The sequence below is a fragment of the Leuciscus leuciscus genome (genome assembly GCF_965113295.1).
Source record: "Leuciscus leuciscus genome assembly, chromosome: 3".
NCBI classification, from domain to species: domain Eukaryota; kingdom Metazoa; phylum Chordata; class Actinopteri; order Cypriniformes; family Leuciscidae; genus Leuciscus; species Leuciscus leuciscus.
This window is the reverse complement of record NC_138727.1, coordinates 14,277,668-14,304,338: the sequence shown is the minus strand read 5'-3', so window position 1 is coordinate 14,304,338 and position 26,671 is coordinate 14,277,668. Positions and strand designations below refer to the sequence as shown.

The following is a 26,671-nucleotide window of genomic DNA, read 5'->3' as shown; positions in this document are numbered from 1 at the left end:
TACCCCATATCCAAACAAACAGGCGGAAGGATACCGTTCTCATTTTAATTAAAACATAATTTGTTGTGGATTCTTATCTGTTCGCTATATATTTTGACATTAAAAGTTGTATGTTTGTATTTCAAGATGAGATTATCAAAAGGTCAGGCTAGCGAACAAAATGAGGACACAAAAGAGTGGTACTATTTTACTTCTCGGAAGCATTTGGGGAGTTGTGCGCAATGTCTTAAAAGTACAGATGCTGCGAAATGTAACTGATGGAATGATGGTGATGAGTGAAACATACTATAAATATTTTACTGATAAAATGTCAAAGTAAAGTGATATTATGTAATGCAACCTTGGTCTTATTAAAAGCACTCTTATTACATAAATTAATCTATATATTAGACAATTCATAGATGGACCATATTGAAACTAAATTCATGAAAGAGACAAAACAGTAGCCTACATTTGTCTGACATATGTAAGTACATATGACTTTAGTAAGTATTTAACATGTAACAAGTGCAGTGTAAAATAAATATTTACCGGTATTATTCGAAATTAATTATCAATTCTAACACTTATAAATGGTTTTAGGATTGTTTTCACTTGCATTAAAGCTTTGATTTGGCTACCCAGTTTGAACAAACCTTCTTGAGAGTTTATCATGGAATTACATCCATTTTTAACAGATTTTTACAGTTATTGATATTGGATATTTCTACCCGAATAGCTGAGCTTTGGGTTGTGTTTGCACAATCACTGAATATATGGCATTATATTGATCCATAGTAGGCTGTCAAAATCATGCAGTGGAGGAATAATGTCAGCATTTTCTCTGTACATTTCAATAAGCAAATACTGTTAGCTAATGTAGTCTGTGAAGAATGTCATACGGATATTGACACATGCACACGTACACATATGCACACGTATGTGCTCTCTCTCTAACATGAAGACACATGCCCTTTATAATATATCATTCCTGGCTTCTCAGGCACACACACACACACACACACACACACACACACACACACACACACACACACACACACACACACACACACACACACACACACACACACCCCACAAGAAATACTTAAGCTCTACAGTGTGATACTTACCATCTGCCTCGTAATAATTATTTATATTTGCAGTTTGCTTCCCTTTCAAGTTTTTATAGTGAAATAAATGTGGACATATACATAACAAAAATGTAGAAATAGCTCAATGAAATATTCAAGCATGTCAAACTCAAATATACTATGTATAGACATTTGTTGAGTGTTTGTAAACCTACTGTATCTGGTCAGTAGTCCACTTACAGGAGAACATAAAACTTTGCATTTATATCCACTAGGGGTCACTCTCTTTTATACAATATGATTTGTCATTCCACATACAGTGAAAAGTTTTAGCTTTAACCACAAGGTGGCAGAGTAGGTTAAAGGGATAGTTCATGCTCACTCTCATGTCATTCCAACCACTGAATGGGATTTATATCTATATACATCTATATCTATGTCTATATATCTATCTCTATATAGATATGTCTATCTATCTATCTATCTATCTATCTATCTATCTATCTATCTATCTATCTATCTATCTAGTTGAATAATAAACCGTTCGGTTACCATTGACATCCATTTCATGGACAACAAATACAGAAACTGGTTATCAACATTCTTCAAAATATTGTCTTTGTGTTTAGCAGAAGAAAAAAATGACATGAGTTAAAGTAAAAGATGACAGCAAGTTTGTTATGCTCTCTTACAGAAAAAGTGTGAGATAAAACTGAGTGGAAGTTTGGGAGAATCAAACCAGAAGTGCCGACTGTGCCGAATGCAAGCCAGTTTTGGCCCAGAATCTGTTGCTAGCCATATTTTAACTCCCTAATATTTCCTCTGTGTAACTCTAATGCATTTATTTATTACACATTTAAACAAATTCAAAATGTAACAATCAGAAAGTAATTAAACTTCATGTGCTATTTGCAATACAATAAACAATACAAAAAGGATAAACATTCAGAAATTTAATGCATTAATTAAAAAAATAATAAAAAAATAAAGCAAGGAAGGGCACTACGGTTGAGATAGGGACACATTCACACCTAAAGCGTTCTGGATGTGAGGGCCACTGAACACAGTTTGGGAGAGAAGTAAATACATTCCACAATATTAGGAACAGAGATCTGGATCTAGATACAATCCAGTTAAAGGTGAGGTTGACATTTAAGCTTCTTTCTTGAAAAGTCTTTTTTCCCCTTTCTGAACAAAACCTTCTGTATATATGCTCTAAAAATAATAAACCCAAGCAAATAGAGGGCTTTGCATCCTGTTTTCAATCCTTTTGCAAATATCATATAGTGTTCTTGTGAGCATACAATGAAAAGGACAGCTTTACATCTTTTACTTACCATGTACAAACCATTTTTAATTAAAAAGGGATAAAAGAGCACAAGTATAACAGAAAACAACAGTCCGAGGAAGAGGTACTCTATGTACAAGCCCTGAGGTATGTTCCCTCCTCAGAGACATTTTTGTGTATGTATGTGAAAGAGATGCGAGAGACAGACAGACAGAAAAGAACAAACAAGCATGTAACAGAACAAGGCAATTCCTTGATCTAGAAGTGCAGCTGTGCATCATTGTCTTTAACTGGAAAAGGGAACATTTATAAACCTTACAAGTCTTTACAAAGTGTACAAGTCCTATTATAGGAATAAATTGGCCAAAAGGTCCATAGGTGCCTCTGAGTTCAGAGGTTATCTGGGTGATACGGGGGTTGTGGAGAAGGAGGTGGAGTTTTGGGGCGAGGGGAATGGAGAGGTGGGCGAGAGGCGTCGAGGGCTGCAGAGGTCTCCGTTGTGTAGTTTCCACAGCAACTCCTCGTTCTCCATAGATAGACGTTTGTTGACCTTCGACTCTTTCTGTAGGGTCTGTTGAAGCATGGCCTGCTCTGAGGAGAGCTGCCTACAGTCAAACAGAAAAAAAAAAAAAAAAGATTTGAAATTCTCTGCTTTGAGAAAATAATACACTAATATAATAAACTAAAATGCTGTAGGAGAAGATGACAAATCAAACGCATTCAATTTTTGAATCTTACTTTGAAAGTGCAGCATGTTTGTCCATCCTTGCCTTGTAGTCCTCGTTCTCCTGCTGGACTTTATTTAAACACTCTTCCAGTTTCAAATTATCCTCAATCTGTGAACAATGATAAAAACATGAACATATTATTTATTCATCAAAAAGACACTATATCAATTGTAAACCCAAAATGAAATGAAATGAATATAGTTGCATTTATTCTCCCTTGATTAAATATATAGCATTCCCTTTTTTTCTATACATTGGATCTATAATACTGATTACCAAGATATTTACTTTTAGTCTTTCTGGATTTCTGTGGGTTAGAAGGTTTCAATGTGGCAAGTTACAGCAGGTCTACTGAGGGCTATTCCTACGGGGATAGTTCCCTCAAAAATGAAGATTCTGTTGTAATTTATTTACCCTCAGGTTGTTACAAACCTGTATGCATTTCTTTATACTGCAGAACACAAAATATGATTTCTTAAATTTATCAGTGGGTTTTTATGTGTACAATAGAAGTCGATGGGGTCTAATGTTATTTTGGATCCAAATGACTTTTATTATATGACTTTTCTTTAAAAACATTCTTCAAAGTATCTTCTTTTGCATTCCACAGAAAAAAGAAAGAAAAAAGAAGTCATTCAAGTTTAGAAAGACCTACAGGAAAGCAAATAAAGAAATTTCATTTTTGGGTGAACTATTTTTTTAAGGTGATCAATCAGTAAATATCTGACAGTGCGTAATTAAGTGATGGAAGTGACGTCACAGCAGACTCTTCCTTTAAATGACAGGAAGGCAGTTGACCTGGCAAAGGCTAATTATACATACAGTGATATATGTATATATATATAAAACAGTACACATCCTCACCAGTTTGTCCATCTGCATTAGTTTCTTGTCTTGCTGGTGTATCTGGTTGGTCTTTATTTCCAGCACAGCTCTGAGACTCTCCAGCTCCTGTTCTAAATACAGTGTGTGGGCGTCCTTCTGCACACAGAGAAACAGGTGCTCAGTTTGTGTTTCACGCCATATGGGAAGACAAAGAAGTACACTTAACATCTCTATGGATCGCAGGCTTAGCATGGGCCACAGTAACTGGCTTTACATGGACGTCCCACTAACCCCCTCGAAACTACGGTTGGGGTTGTTGTAAACAAGCTTGCCGAAATAAGAACAGAAGAACCACACAAATGTACAAATTTGTAATGGACTTAATTAGGGTGAATTCTTAGAGTTTTGTTATTGTTAACTTTTTTTAAAAGCACATAAAAAAATTATTGATATTGACAATTTAAAAATATTGATAAATACTATAATTTTATATTACGGGTAGTTGTTCATCAAATCAGTGAAAAAAGGATTTAAATTCACCAACCCTGTGCTTTTACTGTGACTAATGCATCATTGCAAAGTGCAAATTTTACCTGACTTTTGTCTGCCAGAGCTCTCCTCCGCTCCTCCTCCGCTCTCAGTCTTTCTTTCAAAGCCTCGTTTTCTGCTGTCAAAGTCTGAATTTTCTCCTGTAGGGGAGAACAGTGATTGAATAATATATATAAAAAACAATGATACATACACATTTATTTGCAATTTTAAATGAGTAAATAACTCAATACTACGTTTTTAGAAATTCAATAGTAAGTTATTGTAACATATTATTCATATTCGTAAATTAAATGGTAAGATGGTGATGCATACATTGAGCATAGCCTCAGATTCCTTCACTGTTTTATCAAGTTCTTGCTTGTCCTGTTCATGTGTCTTCCTGAGCTCTGGAAAAGAAACAAACAAATTTGATTGATCTCGTCTTGACAGAATAGATTACATCAAATTCAAAATATAGAACATTAAATTAAAGGATAAACAATAGGCCTTTTCGTGAGTGCAGTGAAATTACCTGCGAGTGAAGTCTCGTGTTCATGTTTCAGTGTTGCTATCTGCTCAGTGTGTGCCACTTCCTGTTGATTCCTCAGAGCTTCTTGTTTGTTCCTCACATCATCCACCTGTCAGTGGAAACCATACTCATCATCTTACAATGAAAACATGTACTTTTTTTCCCTTATGTTGTGCCGGTTGGTCCTGCAGAGCGGATGCAGCATCACCTAAAAGCTAACGTAAAAGCTACTGATACCATTTATTCACATCCATCCATGATTAATTTAGAAACACAAACATGCAAATAAGAGTGCACACATTTAAAAAAACAAAAAAACACTCGCACACATGTAATATTGCGTGATTGGAGCTGTGTGATTTGAATAGTTAAACGTGATTACATAAGACTCGTGATTTCTTTGTGAAAGCCCAGGTAAGATCTTACCTGCTGCTGCATGAGCGCCCTGCATTTGTCCGCCTCCCTCTGATAGGCCTCGTGGGTCTTGTCCCATTCTGCCGAGTAGAAGTCCTTCAGTCTCTCCTCCAGCTGCTGTAGTTCTGTCTGATGCTGCTCCTGTAGTTTCTGGAACAATTCCTCCAAAGTCACACGCACTTCCTCCTTTTCTTTCTCCAACTGCTCACAGCACGAGACAGAGTTACCTGGGGAATGAGTGAAGGAGAGGAGCATGTTAGGAAGAAGATGAGTCTTGGTCATCAGCACTCTCAAGATTATATAAACTTGGCCTTGGTCTTATTGCTCGGTGGCTTGGTCTGGATCTGGGTCTCCAGTTTATTTCCATCATACTATGTTTAATTGAAATGAATGCAGGAATAAATTCTCCCTTATCTCTTTCAGTTCACTAAAATACTCTTTAAACAGGTCTCGGCCTAAATCCAGGTTTGGTGTTGGTTTAGGTCTTAAAGGTTCTGTCTTGACACTAACTTTGGAATCTTTAACAGATTCTAGAAATTGTATTCTATTTATAAATAGATAAATAACAATATCTAGATTGTACTGCAAATTTAATTTATTCTAGAAGGTTCTGATGGTTCCATTCTCTACAGAGACAGTAGAATCTAGAACGCACCAGAATAGAAATCCAGAATAGAACCTTGAATGTACTAGTGGTAAAATTCTGTAAGGAGTGAAAATTCTATTCTAGACTGACCCCAAAAAAACAAAAACAAAAAAACGCTAAATGAATCAAGTCTATATCTCAAAGTCTAGAAAGTTTAGATGGTTCAATTCTCTAAAAAGCCAGTAGAATCTAACATAGAATCTTGAATGCACTAGTGGTTAAATCCACTAAAGGATCGATAAAATCCGAATGGAAAGTAGAATGCACTGGTAACCACACCATTTACACACACCATATATGAAGATTCATCTGAGAACATTAACCATAAAAAGAAATGTTTCTTGAGCACCAAATCAGAATTTTAGAATGATTTCTGCAGGATCATGTGACACTGAAGACTGGAGTAATGGGTGCTGAAACAATGCCACTTTGCCATCATAGGAATAATAATTTGAAATATGTCAAAATAGAAAGCTGTTATTTGATATTGTAATAATATTTCTCAATATTCCTGTTTTACTGATCAAATAAATGCAGCATTGGTGAGCAGACTTCGTTCTTTCAAAAACTTTTGAATGATAGTGTACTTAATTCCCTAAATATTGAGTAAAATCCAGGGTGAAATCTAGAATCTACTCTAGAATTATATTCTAGAGGATTGAACCACCAGTACATTTAAACCAAAATTACATTTACAAGGTCTGCGGAGTGAAGTTAAGATTCCCCTAAAATTTTCAGCGGACATTTAAATGTAGCATGCATGTGTTAGCACATGTTCTTGAAGCCTCATGATAAATATTCTTTGAATTCTGTGAGGTAAAGGGCAGTGAACTTTAGGAGCAGAGTGTCATTTGGTCAACTGCACCTTCAGACTTGCATTCAGAAGCCAGTGTGAGTGAAACATTCCTCATATGCCACACACATCCTTCACACTTGTCCTGAAGCCAAAGGCCATGACAGTGCGTAAGGCCAAACTAATTAAACATAACAAGCAGCCATTCCTTAACATTCAACAGCATTAGAAATGTGTGTGTCCGGGCTTGCCAAGAATGTGTGTGTATTTGAGTTCAATGTACAAACGCATCGAGTAGTCATATTTTGTTGCTAACACATACAAATAAAAACACAGACTCCAAACATAGTGAAAGGCTGCCAAATGTCTACAGGGTATAATAAAACAGGTGGAGTGTGTCTGACGTGTGGTTGATCATATCGGTTTCCCAATCCCCAAACACTGAGCTGTACAGTTTTATCAATACAACGCTCATCACAAGAGCATAACACAGGATAAAACATGAAACAGCTTCACTCTGGAATGTAGGAACATCATCGAACAACAATATATGACTGGCAAATCACTCCAAGGCAGTGAAGCCTCATACAAGTGCTAATTGGTGTTAATGATAACACAGACAAAGAAATATTACTAGAATTGTACATGTTCTAAAGAAAATTTGAGTGACACTTGCCACCACAATGCCAAGGCTAAGTAAAAAAAAGAGCCCAATCTTAAGTTTCGGTGGTATTCTGGCCTCTAAATATGGCTCGGGTAAATTATCTGTAATAAAAAAAGACTAAATTCTGCAATCTCAGGTAGGTGTGAACCCGAAACTAAACACTCACTCAGCCCTATTTTATTAGGATTGTGCCCTTGAGCAAGGCAGTTATCCCAAGGTTTCTCACAGAGACTTTCCCTACAATTAGTGTTCTTCAAGTCACTTTGAATAAAAGCACCTGCTAAATGACAGCTATCTAACCAACATGAAAGCTTACGTTCTGTGAGCTTTGAGAATGGACATAGAAACCAAGCCTCTGTGCATTTGACTGGACATGTGTTGCTTACCCAGTTGCTCTTGCAGGTTGTTGAGTTGGACAGAAAGTTCTTCCCTCTGTTTGACTGCCACCTCACGCTGTAACAAATGACAGAAACAGAACTGAAAAACAATCGTTCAAACCAATCAAGAAATTGTAAAAAGATAGCTGACAATAATATGTTTAACAAAGATTTTGGACTTAAATATATAGAATAAAAAAAAAAAAACTAAATAGAATAAATAATTTATATTCATTAAAACATTGTTTTTTAAAGAATAAATATTCCATGTAGTTTAATAAATAATATGAGGTCATAAAAATGGCATAATTGTTATAGAATTCAAAATTTTAAATACAAATATATAATAAGAAAAGCAATGTATTTTTATTTTAATTTTTTATTATAGCTGGTCACATTGCAATATTTCTTACAACTTTTTCATGTGGCAGATCTGGTCTACTGTAACAAACCAAATCTAGGGGACAGAGGTTTTATTTTTTTATTTAATAATAAAAACTACAAAATAAAAATAAAATAAAAATAAAAAACAATGAAAGCTTATTTTCATCAATTATAATATAAATATTAGCTGGAAAAACTACAAAATTTGCAACTAACAAAAATAAATATGTTTAATTTGAAGTACTAAAATTACTAAGATTAAAATAAAGATGAATTAAAGATAATTAGTTTTTTTTTTTTTTAAGAAATAAAGCACATCAAATTACTAAAACTAAAATTTAGATGAAAACAGAATATAAAAATAGCTAATACAAATCACTGATACATACTATCATAGTATAAACATAACATTAAAAAAACACTTTTGTCCCACCAAATACCCTCAATTATTTTTTAATTGAAATTAACTACTGCTTTACTCATAGCCAATGAACTTAAATGAGCCATTTTTTTGTTGAACAAGACATCAAACACAGTTTAATCACAAATAAATGCTTAAAACTTAATCAGTTAATTCATTGATTAATTGGCCGTTTACTGTTGGTACTTTTTTGTCCATTATAATTAGTTTATTTATTTAGAAGCAACATTAAATAAGAGTCCTTCACGGACCACCAGTGGTCCAAAATTTGAGACCAACTGCCCTACTGAAAGCTGCAGGTCACTCATTGAAATTTCCCCAAAACTTCTACAAAGTTCAAGATATGCTTCAATTTGACACAGATGTTTTAAAGAGCAAACACATTTTATTATTCATTTTACACACTGAATAAACACTCACCCTTAGATACTAACTATGTTTAAACATACTGCAATCCCCAAACCTTTTCAATGATATCATGTATTACACGTGGCTCTCAGCTTGACACTGTCTGTATTGGCAAAATGGGCTGTTGTTGTTGGATAAGAACTATCTCAATCAGTTTCTTATCAGCAGGCGTGATCAAGGGTCAGTGTGAGGCCGAATTAAATGTTTCAGTAAAGACGTACTGTACTGTATGTGTGTGTCTGTGATGATCAAGTGCCGGCTAATGTCACAGTAACTTCTACATAGCCAAAGATCACACAGCCTGGGAAAGATTACTATGTTCTGTGATAAAGACTGTCAAAGACAGCTAAACACGTGATAGACAAACTTAACAGAACATGCTGACACACAAATCTCCAGTCAAACTCCATGTTATGGTTACTTTTACTATACTCACACACACTTGGGTTCACGGCCTAAGATACAAAGACAGGGGTTTACACCTCAAACACACACACACTCAGCATGGACAAAACACACAAAGAACACTTTCTGTGACACGCAAACACATGATTGTGCACTACACAGTATTGCATGCTGAATATAATTTCTGATAACAAACTGGAATTTGAACCACAAACAAAATCTATTATTCCAAACCTAATCACAGATGTACAACACATGATACACAACTCAGAATTTCCTGCCATTACAAAATATCAATCACCCAACAAGTCTAACAATGGTTCTGCCGTTCAACAGGAAGTTAAAGAATCAAAAAATCCAACACGCTGAGAAAGAAGTTACTGAGAAACAGAGTAGTAACTAGTAAATCTGCCAATATCAAAAGTTGCAAAATAACCACTCAAAACGGATGGGAACTAGACTGCACCTTTTGATTCTTCTTGGAGCCAGGGTGTTTCTTTAGGCCAGGTTTGCTCCCGGAGGAGCCCATCTTCTCCTCCTGCCCTCTCCTCTCCCCTAAAACCCAACGATCTTCAACTACTTTCCTCCTTCTCTACTCTTAAAACTGGTCTGTCAGCATCAGTCTCCAGGCACGCTGCATTAGAAACCGTTCCCTCCCTTTCACTAACCTGCCCCCGTATTCCTCCTAAGAGAGAGGGAGCGCAAACTCAGATAAGAGAAAATGGAAAGATGAATGTTGAAGGAGTGAGTAGGTGGAACACTCAGTTCTGCGGTTATGAAGAAAATCTTTTTTTGGTTTTATGGGCAAGCAATTTGATTGGTCCTTACTGATATAAGTAATAGATGAATCACATTTTTCCAGGGTACATGGAAAGAAGTAAGTCCAAAAGGTGATATCAGAGTTACATAACATGGCTGTTTTATAAATGAGATTGCGCTTGGTGCATTGGAGTTTATATAACGTTATGGTCAACGTGGGAACCATAACATGGCAAAAGACTATAGGTCTGCAAAGCTGTTCAGTTCAAGTTCAAATATAAATGGGGGAAGAAAAAATATATGAAGGATCAGGTTAAATGAGTACATGGAAAGAAAAAGTACCAAACAGATTTTAATCAAATCCAAATGCAATAGTTTTGATGGCAGTTCAAGCACATGTAAATAACCTATTAGCATGTGCTTGAATGCTTTATTTTTATTTTTTCAGGTATGACTTTATATGACAATTTTAATTGAAATACATAACTTTTCAGTGGACATTCAAGAGCGACATTTTCAAATAAAAACAGGCTAAAAATTACATGCAACCATATTCTATGAAATACGGTATGGTGAAAAGCGGGTGGGCGGGTACAGAGAAACATTGCTCTACTGTTATCAGCCAAACAGCTGTGAGGTGGGAAAATACACCCCGCCCCTTCCCTAAGTCCCGCCCCCTTGGGCTCAGTAGCAGCTGGTGCATTCCTCACAGCAACATCTCACCTCCTCTGTGCTCACTATCAATCACTGTGGGTGACACAAGTGCTAAAACTGTCCACTTTCCCTAAAGCAAAGTCTCTCTTTTTTCATTGAGCGGAATGAAAGCAGAAGATTTGTGTGTTTCCTAGAGTGCATGTGAGTGTATGTGGGGTTTCTGGAGTAGAAGTGCAAAATTTGTAAAGTATCCTTGCTGTTTTTTTTTTCCTGTTTGGATAAGAAGGATTGATGGCGGGGCGACTTGCTATTACTGAGAGATAAGGAGATAAGATAACAAATTCACATTTTATATAGGACACTGAGGAATGCATGGAATGAGATGGAAAAAGGACTGACTTGAAGTTTAAGAAAGAAAGAAAGAAGTTGTGGGTTTTCTGGGTGTAATTGTACGCCTGGGGTTAAGATTACTATGGGTGTGGGGTGCACATTGAGTAACCTATTAACATAGTTACACTAACATTAGCACACATAAGCCTACGTAAGTCCCCTACTTTTAACCTAGACAATAGTGTTTACCTATAGGTGGGTTCAGGCACATTAGAGTAAGTTTAAAGTCAACACAAAATCAAAATTGACCCTATTTACTTTCTCAATACACGTTTCTGGCCTTGTGCATGATTTATTTGCGCACATAATTTCAAGGAAAAAATGTGTTGTCATACATTTTCAACACAATTCTACCTCTGAAATGCTTTTTTTGGCTGCCATCAGCAGACCTTATTTCTCCAGCCTATCTGCACCAGTCATTGTATGAAAAGTTTGCACTTTTCGTGATCCAATCCCCCCCAAAAAATTATTGTTGAATATTCTAAGTAGGTCCTTTTGAGTGTATATTATATTCTTGCTCACTTTGATCTCTCCGGCCTCAATTAATCGCACCTAAAATTCAAAATCAGGAAAAATGTCGCCAGCCATGCAGGAAATACAGTAAAGATTCACACCTTCAGATCATCAAACATCATCAGAGAGTGCAGTATATGATTCAATAGAGCATTTTGCATCTAGATGATTTTACAGTCAGCGGTTCTGCCTCAGGGCCCATGAGGGTGGGATTACGCTCATTCCTACTCTCTCAGAAAAACCAAAATGCAAAACACTAGTGTGTTACTACACCCCAGTCAAACAAACAGTAGACTTATGAAACTTCAATCTCACACTTTTCTTCTAAGTTAACCACAGAAGTTTCAGAGTGATCAAAGCTGATTATACAATTTAATAAATTGAAGACTAACTAATGCAGACTGAGTCTGTAGCTTTCACCATCCTAACCTTCCTTAAAAAAAGGGCTTCACAAACATCTGAGAAACTCCCTACTAAGATGTTAAAAAGGCATTCAATCAATCATGAGCAGTGTGGCAAAGATGCGTCAATGTCGGTGATTCATTATTCCGTTTAACTGGTTTGGTAAGCTAAATACCTGAGGTTTAACATAAAAAAAATGACTGAATAACTGGTTAGTTGTAATTTCAGTTTTAATGATATTTTTTTTGAGACACCCAAAGAGAATGATTCTGATCTTTTCAACTCTACTACTGTGTTTACCTCATGGTTATTTGGTGTATTCAGACCAACGAGAACACTTAAATACTCAGTAACACCTAGTGATTGACAGTCTCTTTTGTTCTGCAAATATTTGCAAACCGAAAGAAAGCAAACGGAGATTTAGCGCTGTGACAGGTTTGTATCCAGGATACAGCCAATCACAAAATAAAGCGCTTTTTCAGACACTCCCAGATATTTGATCATGCCAGGCCCTAAAATTAAAGTTTGATGGCTGACATTTAGTCAAAGAGACCCTAATAAGACTGACTGTTTCCTCTGAAACTTGTGTGGCTTCTGTTGTGCTGGTTGAAGTCACTATCAAAGCTACTGTAGCCACATTTCATTTACAGAACAATGGCTGAGGGTAAGAAGTAATTTAAAAGAGGAAGATCAATGCACAAGTGCAACATCTAGCTAAAGAGGCTCATGTGCGAGTCTGATGGCGATGAGCATGAATGAATAGGAACCTGTGTTTTCGGTGGGTTGCAAACAGATCACATGATAGGCTCAGGTCAAACGTGGCTTATTGACTAACCCAAATCATGCATGACATCTAGAGTGAATGTGAGAGAACATCCCCCCGCAGCCCTCTTAGTTCCAACACACCTGGAAATGTTGGTTAATGGTACCACCATGTAAAACGTTTCCTACTTCTGTTTTCTAGACATAACAACCAGGCACATACGCTATGACAAGCATCAGCATGCGATTATCCATAATTACATTTCAGATGTTTATAATTGCAACTGACCCAATTACTGTTTGAAAGGATGAAATGAAAATGTGAGATATCTGCAATTATAATCAAACTAATAGAAAAGATGAAGAAGATAATTTGAATAATCATCATATAAGATCATCTAATGATGTTTCACTATCACTATCAAAAGTTTGAGGTCAGTAAGATTTTTTTTTTTTTCTGAAATAAATTCTAATTTGTATTCAGCAATGATGCATTCAATCGTGTTATATTTATAGTGACATTTATAGTGTTATAAAATATTTCTATTTAAAATAAATGCTGATTTAACTCTATTTATCAAAGAACACTGAAATAAAAACACACCACTGTTTTCACAAAAATATGAAATATATTTCAGCTTTACCATCAGGAATAAATTATTTTAAATAAATGAATTTTCAGCTTTACCATCAGGAATAAATTATTTTAAATAAATTAATTTTCAGCTTTACCATCAGGAATAAATTATTTAATTTTTTTTAATTAAAATTGAAAAGTTATTTTAAATTGTAATAGTATTTTACAGTTTTTGCTGTATTTTTCATCAACTAAATGCAACATTGGAGAGCATACAAGACTTCTTTAAAATATATAAATAAATATATATATAAAAAACATTACAAAGTCTTACCAACCCCAAACAGCATACAGTGTATCTTAATTTGATTCGACACACACACTGAAATTTAAACTCGTCAAAATTTGTATTTAGCTATCTGAAAATGTGCTGATAGTTCTCAACCTAAGAGATAGTTAAAACTTAAATGGAAAGAGCATTCACATTTTTTATATCTTTAAAAGAAGGTTAGTTCCAGATATCTATATCTCAATTGCAAATAGTCAGATGTGACGTAAAATTTCCAGGTATCTTTACTGAAGATGAAATAAAACATATTTTATTTAATTATGCCAAATCTCATTCTCAAACAGAACTATCCTGTAGTCACAATTTACTACTAAAGAACATTTAGGAAGACTAAAGAAGACTTGGATAACGTTAAATTAGTGCTTTATCACACACAGTCCCATTTAAAACCCCATTTTAGGCAGCTCTCTGCACGTAGACCAATAATGCACTACAGGTCAACAGACCAACAATGAGCACTAATCACTGCAAGGAAGTAAAATAGAAAATGAATAGGGAGAAAACCTGCATAGAGGATTATCTAGACAGAAAGAAAGAGAGAAAATATTAAACAGTAAAGCTTTCAAACCTCGCTGAAGATGTGCTGCACAACCAAGGCGAGAGCCTCCAGGCGCCGATTGCTGTTAACGATGAGTTTACGGAGGTGCAGGATGCATTGACTCTTCTTCTCATTTTGAAGACGAAGATCTCTCTCTCCTTCTTCCTCCGTCGGTCCTCCTTGAGGACTAGCTGGGCTGTGCTGCTGTGTCCGTCCAGCTGTTGGCCCAGCAGCTTTGGGCACTCTAGTGTTCTTGTCCACTGTAAAAGAGCGCGTGTTCAGTGTGGTCATTATGTTCAGCATGATTTCACTGTCCAAAATCACATATACTCCTCAAAAACAGTTTTCAAGAAAAAGAAAACGCATACACACCCACACACTAGAAGAACATTAAGTTACTTAAATGATATCATAAGAAAGAAAGAAACATGACTGATAGAAAGCTCTGCAACAAAAGCTTTAAGCAACAAACTCAGCCACACAAAAAGCATTTGCCCTCTCTTGAGTCCTAGTGCATGCTGGGATTGAATCTTAATGATAATGCACTAAGGTCCAGAGAGCACATTAAGAGTGCATTAGAAGGAAAGAGAGAGAGATTGTGTGTGTGTGTGTGTGTGTGTGTGTGTGTGTGTGTGTGTGTGTGTGTGTGTGTGTGTGTGTGTGTGTGTGTGTGTGTGTGTGTGTGTGTGTGTGTGTGTGTGTGTGTGTGTGTGTGTGTGTGTGTGTGTGTGTTGAGAGTGCATTTTGGCCCCATCTTCTACAGGCTAAAATATCAAGTCAAAATATGGTTTACCATCCCATTATCTGTGATGAATACTGACTCACAGATCTCTCGTACAGAAAACAATCAATATATCTACACACCAACCATTTTCACCTTAATAAATCAGTTTATATCCATATATTCAAACTGCATACTGAGAAATCTGAATTTACACTGAATACATCTGAAATGTAGAAACATAAGTATTATCCTGTTCACTGGGACTAAAAGATGTATATATTAGTGACATGGAAATCTATATGCACCATCAAGATACATTAGATAAAATGATTTCATACTTCACCCCCAATAACATTTTTTACAAGGTTAAAAAAAACATAAACAAATAGTTTAGTTATTCACCTTCCCAATTACTGTCAATTATACAAAAGACACAAAGTACGAAAGTATATATCTGACTATTTCACTATTATCAGTCACCTTATAGATTTTTCATTTTATTTAAATAGCCAAGCAGTGTAACAAATTATTAAAATGTATATAAAAATATTACATGTAGTCTCCCAATGTACTGTATATGAGGTCATAAAATGTCTAATAATTGTACACAAATTATAGAACAATATATGTACAGGCATTGATGTGATGCTGGCATTGCTTCACATGTCAATTACCCATGTTTAAGATCTCTTATGTATTAATTCGATATTTAAAGCTTAACATTTAAGGATTAAGGCTGGATATATGTGTCCATAATTTTGCTATTCTTTTGGCTTCTCTCAAACTCCCAGGACTGCTGTAGGGATGACATTTAACAACAACTGTAATTTGGATGTTAATATAGTCTTCATTTAAATGTAATCTATATTTACACAGCAACCTTAAAACACAAACCTGCCAACTAACCACAAGAAACACATGGAAGCGGTGAAAGGTACAAACTGAATATTACTCTAGTGGATTGATTTGACAGCCACCATTTAAGGGATAGTTAAATAAAAATAAGTCTGTCATTAATTTCTTTATCGCACATGGCTTTCAGAACACTTATATAGCTTAATATTGAATATAGCTGAATATAGCCGTAAGAACTTTACTCTTAAGATGTTTTTTGGAGCTTTGATAACCCCCATCCCCCCCAAAAAAATAATGTCATAAAATAGCAGCATCAACATTCTGCTAAACTTCTCATTTTTAGTTTTGTGTAGTAATAATAATAATAATAAAATAATAAAAAAAACGTCAAAAATGTTTGGGGGTGAGTAAATGATGACAGAATTGGGTGAACTATACATTTCAACCACCTTCCATGAATCACAAAGTCTCTCTGATGCCCCCTGCTGGCAGATACAGTCAGAGTTTTGTTGACCCTCAGATTCTGATCACATAGCTTCTTTTATGTGCATTTTGGAAATTAAGTCACACAACAAACGATCAACACATCATTCATCACTCTTAATGAAGGGAGACTGTATATATCAACCGCCTGTAGAAGTTACACAGACATACAACACTACATTCATATTAGTCTTTGATACTCTTTAATAAGAACACTCATTAGGCATTCAGTGTATTTAATGAAAACATATCTAATCTTTCTTTATTTTTGACTATTGATTATCTAAATAAATAGAAACATGTAATCCTGTTTATAATGAATGCACAACTAATTATCATTAAAATGCTTCCTATCTTTCTTTTTTATACACAGTAAAACAATTTTCTTTCTAAATCTGCCAGTCCAAACCCAAATGTGATGTATAATGCAAAGATCACTGTGACGAATGTCCCTGTTACATTATTTAAACGCAGGCTTGAAATAGCGAGATTGCTGCAGTCCTTTTCTGGCTCAATGAGTTGTGAGGGAATATGTGCTTTTAGGTACCTGTAATGTCCTTAAATAACTGTAACCCAGTGGCATCATAATAAACAGTGCCCTTGCCTGTGGTCACATGACCACATCTGCGCAATCTGCTACCCCAGTGGACTGTGTCATCAGATCTGATCACATCACTGCTGACCTGAGATACTTTGCTGCCACAGACATTATTGTGACACAGAGATACATTTTGTCCTCAAAACCCTGACAAATTGGTATAGTGGCAGTAGTGAGGTATCAGATGGTAACTGTGGTATATACTATGACACTGAATGATTACCACATTTATAGGTCATGGTACAGTATTTACATACACAATACTCTAGAATACCATGAAATTACCATGGAACATGTCCAGTGTGTGTGTGTGTCTGTTTGGTGTATTAAAAATAATTATGTATTATTAAAAATATGATTTTTGTAATTTTTTAGATTACATTTTTGCCACTTTCTTGTATATTCTGAAAAAATACATATATAACACAAAATACATATATAATTATCTGAAATAGATTTTTATGTTTTTTTGGTCCCCATGAGGAAAACATTATGCAGAAAGCTTTGATTTAGGGGTAATTTTAGGGTTAGGGGCTAGGAAATGTCATTAGCTCAGTATAAAAAGCATTGTGCTTATGGAATGTCCTCATAATGATATTAAAACCTGTTTCTTTAAATAAATAAAAAAGTGGGAAAAAACGTGCACTTTGAAGCCTACTACAAAGTTTGCGTTCTCAGGCCACCAAAACGCTGTTGTTGTGTAAATGAACGGCCAGAACGCATTAAAAGTTTTCTGTTTTCAGGTGAAAAAGGTGTCGTGTAAGCGGCCCCTGAGTTAATAACTAATGATTTTTTACAACAGAAATGAATAAATTAAGACACTTTCTTCTAGATCTGCCGTACAGCCAAAACAATCTTTGTTGCATTCATTTCCTATTATCACTGTAAAGCTGCTTTGAAACAATCTGTATTGTAAGAAGCACTATAAATGAAGGTGACTTGACTTGAAAACCAGATAGGAGATTATTTTTTGGAAAACGAGTTAATAGCGCAGCTGTGTTTGTGAGAGGGAATGACAGAAACAAAACAATGCTATTGTGGATTTCTTCTTTTGCTATATTGGAGCAAATAGGAATGCAAAAAATAATACATTTGTTGTAGTTTCCTTTCACCACTACAGAACTATACACAACCATGATGACTTACTACTGAGAAACCCTAGAAATGTGAAGGTCCATGGAAGGGTCCATTGGCTGCATCTTGATTACTGTATTTGATTGATGTGTTTACTGAAAGTTTTTTGAATTGGGTTAAATAAATAAACTTAAGTGTACAATATGAACTTGGAGAATGTGGCTTTATTAGATTACAAAGCGCCTCAAAAATAGCATCACTACTCTGTGTGAAATTTGGGCTAGTGCACATACAATTAGAGTCTTTGCTTGTGTGTGTGTGTGTGTGTGTGTGTGTGTGTGTGTGTGTGTGTGTGTGTGTGTGTGTGTGTGTGTGTGTGTGTGTGTGTGTGTGCGCGTGTGTGAACAGGATAAGTCCATGAGTACCGTGTAATCAGTGTGCAGTCTAGGCCTCATAATAAGCGTTTATGATGGTCTACTGTGATAGGAGACACGCTGTGATTGCTGCCCCCCAAACACTCCACTGGAGACAGACCGTAACTAGCTACCACACACATACACACTGAGTAGGGCTCTACCACAGGCGTCCAAACACAAGCTCCGTCAAGCGTGTCCACACCCAGGCCGGATATGTTCATGGTTATGCTAACAGACAGAGTGGTGCTCCTTTGATGCTGCTGTTTCTAGCAACCCTCTTTTCATTACACTGCAAGATTATTCATCACACACACACACACACACACACACACACACACACACACACACACACACACACACACACACACACACACACACACACACACACACACACACACACACACACACACACACACACACACACACACACACACACACACACACACACACACACACACAACCAGCAAACCGCAAGCCTTCCACTGAGGAAAAAAAAAGGCTTCCACTCTTCCACATAATTACTGGAAGGCAGATGAGGAAATTATGCACCCGTTCTGAAGGAAAGCCTGAATAAACGTTTCAGCATTTTGCTTAATGGAAAGAATTATCTCACTTATACAGAATCAGTGCCACACATTCAAGAGAAGACACATTCAAACGCATTACATCACATCTTCTCAATAAAAATGTGACATTCATATCTAGGAAGAGAAAACTCTCTAACGATACAGCTAAAAACACTGCCGTTCAAAAATGTGAGGACGATGAGAGTTTTTTAATGTTTTTGGAAGAAGTCTCTTATGCTCACCAAGGCTGCATTTATTTAATTACCGTAAGAATATTTAAGCAACTCTTTTTTATTATGTTTTAAAATTGTATTCATTCCAGTAGAGGCAAAGCTGAATTTTCAGCAGCCATTTCTCCAGTCTTCAGTGTCACATGATCCTTCAGAAATCATTCTAATATGCTGATTTGCTGCTCAAGAAACATTTCGTATTGTTATCAATGTTGAAAACAATTGTGCTGCTTAATATTTTTGTGGAAATTGTAATACATTTTTCAAGATTCTTTGATGAACAGAAAGTTCTGAAGAACAGCATTGAAAAGAACAGATTTTGTAATAAAGTAAAAGTATTTACTGCCACTTTGGATCAAATTAATGCATCCTTGCTGAATAAAAGTATTTCTTTCTTTCAGAAAACTAACCCCAAACTTTGAACAGCAGTGTATTAAAAAAAGTAAGCACATCGTTCTTTCATTAAATCAAGTTAATTCAGGTCTAATAATTTTTTTCCATGTTATTCAGCCTAAAATCTCTCTCCTAAAAATGATGTAAAAAATAAAAGTACTGTGGGATATAACATTGTATCAGGTAGAAAAACCATGGTACTTTGATATATGATTACCAAATGCCATGGTATTTACACGGTCTTCCAGGGTATATCATAGAATACCATGACCATGTCCAAAAAACATGGTATTAAAATGGTACATGCTAAAATAAACACTAAATTAATTTTGTTGGTTAATCCAGTCATATTAAATAATGATTGTACTAATGGATGTAACCTTATAGCAATATTTTACCATATACTGTGCTAGCACTGAACAACTAGCTTTTGACCACCAGTTTTCCAGTCTAAAGGACTGTAAGTCGACTAAATCAGATCTGTTGTGACAGTTTGGTGAGATTACCTATCTGAGCATGGCTGGGAAGACAGACAGAAAGTGGCCAGTCTGCTGGACAGAGAGAGCGACATCCAGGGCCTGTGGTAGAACGACATACCACCATAATCACAACTCAATCAAAATTAGTTTGATTATTTATTCTTATTTAAGATTAGAATTGGGGTAAGCAAGGGGTATGGCTCACTGGAAAGTCAAAGGGAATATCTGAAGAGGATAAGTATGATCACACACACACAAACTTGCATTCATTTGGATTTTCTATGGATCTCTTTGGATATTAAGGGCTTGGGATTTCCTGTTTTCCCACCAAAACTCATTGACATGATAACAGTGTGCCATGGATTGCCAGAGTGTTGCTAAAGTGCTGTGAGTGGTTTTAGTGCATTACTATGCAGTTGCTAAGGTTTTCTGCGTGTTTGCTAGGTAGTTGCTTATTATCACAAGTCTGAAGCGCCCACCTTAAAGTCTCTATATTCCAATCAATATAAGGTTTTGTCTCTGCTTAAAGGAATAGTTCACTTAACAATTAAAATTCTGTGATCATTTACTCACCCTCAAGTTGTTTCAAACCTGTATGAATTTCTTTCTTCTGCTGAACACAAAAGAAGATATTTTGAAGAATGTCAGTAACCAGACAGTTGATGGACCCCATTGACTTCCATAGTAGGGAAAAATAAAAATCTTCAAAATATCTTATTTTGTGTTCAGCAGAAGAAAGAGATTCATACAGGTTTGAAACAACTTGAGGGTGAGTAAATGATACCAGAATTTTCATTTCTTTAAGTGAACTATTCCTTTAACTACCTGTAAATATATAGGGATAAGGATATTTTTTTTTCACTTATTTAATCATCCACCAGACAAAAATTGTGAATTGCTCAGTTTCAATATAATTCTTTTGCATTTCACACTTCTACTCTTAAAAAGATCAGCAATGACATATTTCTACTTCTAGGCACCATATATAAAAAAAATAAAATTAAAAACTACAAGCATCTACTTCACAGATGTAGTTCCTTCACACACACACACACACACACACACACACACACACACACACACACACACACACACACACACACACGAATGCTAGTGAGATATGTACTGTACAGAATCAGAAGGTGGGTCTGGGGAAATAATCTGGATTGGAATTATAAGAATGAGGCCAGCGGTAGTTTAGATTAAATCGCATGATGAGGGATGGAAGCTACAAGTCCAAAGCATGCCATCAAATCCAGATGAATAAATAGATTAAAAAAAGAGGCTGTGTGAGTTTGGTGGCCCACTTTGAGTACACTGTGTTCCCATGCATTTGGCACACACAAACACGCACACATACACTCACACAACATTACATCCCTAAAATCAGGGTTTGTAAAGCATTTGGTCTGATTAGAGAGGCTGTGTTCTCAGATAAAGATTAATTTGAACCGATATCACGTGCACTGTGTACTGGAGCGTTCGACATGTACAAACTGTTCTCTCTCTCTCACTCTCTCACTCACTCACTCACTCACTCACTCACTCACTCACTCACTCACTCACTCACTCACGCACTCACTCACTCACTCACTCACTCAGAGCTGCAGTTCAGGTCACATATATCAGGTCTAGCATGCTAGTTTCTATGGAGACAACCATGAGGAGATGCTGCACTCTGAGTGTATGTGTTAAAAAATGTTCTGGAATTTTCCACTGTGTCTTCCATTAGGGTGAAGACTGTAGACTGCTATACCTACAGTATACCACTTGTGTGGACGAGAGATAAATATTGTGAACATATCCAGGTCACATTTTACCCATTTTTTAAATGTAATAATAAATTATAGTTTGCATATATATAGGAATATGTATGTTGCATATATGTATGTATGCATAGTTCCTTCATTAGATTTTGGTGTAAAATTTTATCACACTTTTTCAGAATTGTAAGAGCAGTGGAGGGTATTAATAGACTTAATAAAGCAACAGTTGCTAAAACCCTTTCAGAGAGATAATCAAGACTTGATTAATAAACAAATTATTTATTACTCTTAAGTGTTGAGACAAGAAGACAGACTTCAGCATTAGATTGTGGACTGTGGACTACATTTTGAGAAATTCCTACATGCAATATTAACCTCTATGACTGAAATTCACAGAGAGAGACATGGGGAGGGGGGCTGTTTACACTTGGTATAAAGATGCGGATCACAAGTAGACAAGCGAGACACATTCCCGTTTACACCTGTTTTAATTTGTCTCTTTTGTCCACTTTCAACCACTTTCACCAACCCGATTTTTCCGAGTAGTGTCTAATGGCGGGTAAATGTATGTGCTTTTTTCAGATCTAAGTACGACATAAGCAATTTACATATGAACACGACCGGAGACGACGGAAAAACACACAGAGAGCCGCAGCTTTTGTTTCTGTTCTGACAGCCGCAAGACCACTGAACATTGTGAATGCGTGATAGAAATCAGGAATGGTGAGAGAAACATTGTGCTCGGTACATTTTCCGTCTTCAAACCAAACTTGAGTCTTCAGCCAACAAAGTTTAAATTCCGTCTGACTAGCGCACGTCCCATAATGTTTAAGCATTAGGTCAGTAGGCAGAGAGTAGGCGGTGTTTTGTGGCTGTTCGAATGCATTCGACGACATGAGCATCTACACTACGAAATCAATCCGGTCGAATGTGTTTTCGACTACTTCCAGTAGTGATCAAAAGTGGACAAGCTCAAAACGTCACCTGTATTTAGCATCGTCAACTTGTGATCTGATCGACCAAAACGCATCTTTATACCAAGTGTAAACAGGACCAGAGAGAGAGAGAAAGAGAGAGATAGACAGATAGGGAAAGAGCATCCTTACATGAACCCTAACCTAAATTTCAAGACACAGAAAGAAGGAGGGCAGTGGAGAATTTAGGTTAGGGCGAGGTGAAATTCAGTTATTTTACCCTATCAGCTGAGCCCTAACTGTCCTGATATACCACACTATCTGTGCTTTATATACTCCCAGCTCAAAAAATCAATACTGTTCCCCTTGCTTATATAAACACTTAAATTAATGCCGTTTACGTATGAATATCAGAATGCAGGCATAGCACAGATAAACCCATTAAAAACACAGCAAGCAGTTTCTATTTGTGGCACTGCACATGGTGCACTCTGGTACAGGCATCACTCCACTAAAGATCACGCGACCGAGTGTTTCACTACATTACACACACACACACACACACACACACACACACACAAACACATGATTCTTTGTAAGCATCTTCAGTAAAAAGAAACAATGGTTAAGGCTGCTCAAGGACGCTCCTCAAATCACGGATGGATCAACGGTAACTATGGAGAGATGGGTGTTAAAAGGAGAAATATGGGAGGGGGGAAGGGGCGTATGGTGATAGAGAGATGATGGGAGAGATTGAGAGATGGAGGAAGGGAGAAGAGACGTTCTCCAACCTGCATGGAAGACCACCGTGTTTTTTTTGCATCCCGGCAGTAGCTGGAGATTGCGGAATAGTCCCTTAGCCGTGAGCTTCACGTGGAAGTTTGATAAGGAAAGTCTCGGAGACCATAACATGACCTTCGATGTCCAACTGGAGGAGAGTAAATCCTCCACAAAATAAAGAAGAAAAAAATCAAGAAATTTCTCAGCTGAAGAAAAAAAAAAAAAAAAAAGAAGAAAAAAAGAAAAACGGAATGTTCACTATAGAAAGAAAAATCGGTTTGTCACATTCCAGTGCAAAAGTCTTCTTAAGATGAGGGGGGAAGTCAAATCAACAATTTAAGGGAAAAAGGAAGAAAAACATAGGGGAGAAGCAATTTTGTCTCCCAAAGTCTCCCAAAAAAAAATCAAGAATGATAAAGATTGATACTCCTACAAAAACACCAAGGTGATGATGAAGATTGTATTGGGAATGATGAGCAGCTCTTTCAGCGGTGTCCTCTTGGATGCTGAACCAGCCAGTGTCTCATATATTCTGCTCCCCTCTCTCACTTTCGCCGCAAACGTGCACACGCTAATCCTTTATGTGTGTTGCACACGCACACGCACACACACACACACAAAGCCAAGCTGTCTGTAGTTCAACACACACACTCGTGTACTCAGAAGGGGGGATGGAGGGATAGAGGCAATGTAAGAGGGAAGGGGAGGGAGTGAGCACAGAGCGGGGAGTAGGCGGTTTATGAGTAATGTCGTTCTCTCACTCCCTCTCTCTTGGCTACAGTATTGGTATGAGGATGGAAGATGATGCATTTGAAGATTATAGATTGTGATTTACAATTACACAGCAAAAAAAAATCTGAATTGGTATTTTTGTATATAGAACATCTATACATCCTGTATTTGAGGAGCAAAATTGTGCACATTTTTTTTAATATGACTCGATTTTAGAGTATATTCTAAATATATCTTGATATGTATTATTTTCTAGTTTTTGTTTTCTTGTTTTAAGTTTTTGAAATGTAACACAATTTGGTGAGTTTTTTTGTTGTTGTTGCTTAAAACAAAGAAAAAACACCAATGAGGTAAGAATTCGAGATGTACTTCATTATTTAATTCAAGATATATTCTCTGAAAAAAAGGGGGGGAAAAAAGAAAAAAAAGAAAAAACACTTTTCAAGAATTTTTTCTAAATATACATTTTTGTTTTTGGTGAACTATTCCTTTAACTAATTCATTTTATTGAATGAACTTGATCACTGAACGCCTACATTCTCTTTTTTCATAGATTTAATTTTATTCATATTTCATAGGCATAAAGTCCTTATTAGACCCTAATCTTGCCTCATGTCATTATCTTTCTTATAACTCCTCTTCTCTCCCTCTTTCCTCTCTTTTTTCGGGCGCCTTCTCTCAGACATCTATTTACCGTTTATGTATCTTCCAAGCTGCAGGCTTCCTGAATGGATGCCTTTGTTGGATAAAGAAAAAGAAATGGAGAGAAAGAGAGCGAGAGAGAAACAAGCGCCTCAGAATACTGATGAGTGACACTGTTGAATAGAGAGACGTCAAGCAGCACATGATTGGCTGTGTTCTGACACTATTGTGCTTCCTTATTCATCACTAAAGGCCAACAGCTGCACGGCCAGAGCAACATAAATTAGGAACATTCAAGGGGTGGAGGTGGTGCGTGTGGGTAAAATTCTGTTAAAGTCAAGATGTTTGTAAGTAAAGCAAGACGGAAATGCACGAAATGCCAAGAAATATGCATTGGTTGGGTAAACTTGTTGTGAATGTGAGCTTGTTGTGGCCTGAGGGTGTCTATGGCATTTATGTTCTACACTGCACAGTAAGTCACACAAGGTTACAAAACAAGGGAAAAATAAATGTGTGAATTAAACCCACAATTAAACTTACTTACAGAACGTACTTACACAATACTTCAAAATACACACTACAAAGTTGACAACTCCTGAAATGGCGATAAGTAATTTTATAGAGTCCAACAGTGCCCGCCCACTTTTTCAGCGCTGTTGGTTCCGGAAGTATTTTTTTCATTCATTTCTCCCATAGGGATTTCAAAAAAGTCTTCATTAAAGCATTATAAGCCATGAACCAAGGCAACCAGCTATGAAGTGAATCATAACATTACAAACTTTGATTGGAAGCAAAAACAAAATACAAGGTATTAGACTGTGTACAGTACTTAAAGGCCCACTGAAATCAAACTTTACGTTTTTTAGCTTTTAGTATGAATATGTTAGCTTTAAGGTTATGAATAAGGCGTGTTCCAAAACAATGACAACATTCATATTTAGGAGATATAAGCATTCAAAACTTACAGTCTCTCACTTCCGCTAAAATGGATCACAGATTTTTATGACATCACTGCGGACTTCAGCTTCTCATCACATCTTCTGTCCAATCAAATGCTCTCTAGAATCTAAAGCGTCCCGCCCCCCCATGCTATAAATACCACCTGACCAAAGCGACCGCTGACATGTCATGGAGCAATATGGGTTGCAAATGTCTGTTCGGTTGCTCAAACGCTCAAGTTTTATTCCGTTTTCCAACTGCTATAATTTATTCACACCTCTACTATTGAATCCAACGTATCATCAGCGCTTGGATTCGCTTCCATGGTGCTGTCAAGTACGACTTGAAGTCTGTGAGCTAAACTAAATGCTATAGGCTATTTGAAAAGGGGAAGGGGCCATTCAAAAGCCTTAGCTTCCTGTTTCAGTGGAAATTACGTCAACGCATCATACAAAGCTGCGCGTTCCAAGGCACTTCAGTGGGCCTTTAACAACTTTAGTGAGGGAAAGAACTACAATCCCATGAAGCATTGCAACAGCATAATTGAATTAAAAATGATGGAGAAATATAAAACTACACATGTAAAAATTGTGATTTTATATATCACTTCTCTGATAACGTGTTTACTGGCATGAGGGCGGGACAACCTGTCA

The 26,671-nt window shown here is 36.4% G+C and overlaps 1 protein-coding gene across 1 annotated transcript in view; it reads right to left on the bottom strand.

Annotated features, from left to right (window-relative positions):
* Positions 1-2,008: 2,008 nt before the first annotated feature.
* Positions 2,009-26,671, bottom strand: part of mtus1b (microtubule associated tumor suppressor 1b) — a 46,828-nt gene continuing 22,165 nt past the window's right edge. The window contains exons 7-15 of the mRNA XM_082165748.1: positions 14,458-14,687; positions 7,875-7,941; positions 5,398-5,612; positions 4,975-5,080; positions 4,776-4,849; positions 4,505-4,600; positions 3,951-4,067; positions 3,097-3,194; positions 2,009-2,963 (exon numbers count right to left, since the gene is read on the bottom strand). Coding sequence (XP_082021874.1) covers positions 2,756-2,963; positions 3,097-3,194; positions 3,951-4,067; positions 4,505-4,600; positions 4,776-4,849; positions 4,975-5,080; positions 5,398-5,612; positions 7,875-7,941; positions 14,458-14,687 — 1,211 coding nt within the window. The 3' untranslated portion in view covers positions 2,009-2,755. The remainder of the gene's footprint in view (positions 2,964-3,096; positions 3,195-3,950; positions 4,068-4,504; positions 4,601-4,775; positions 4,850-4,974; positions 5,081-5,397; positions 5,613-7,874; positions 7,942-14,457; positions 14,688-26,671) is intronic.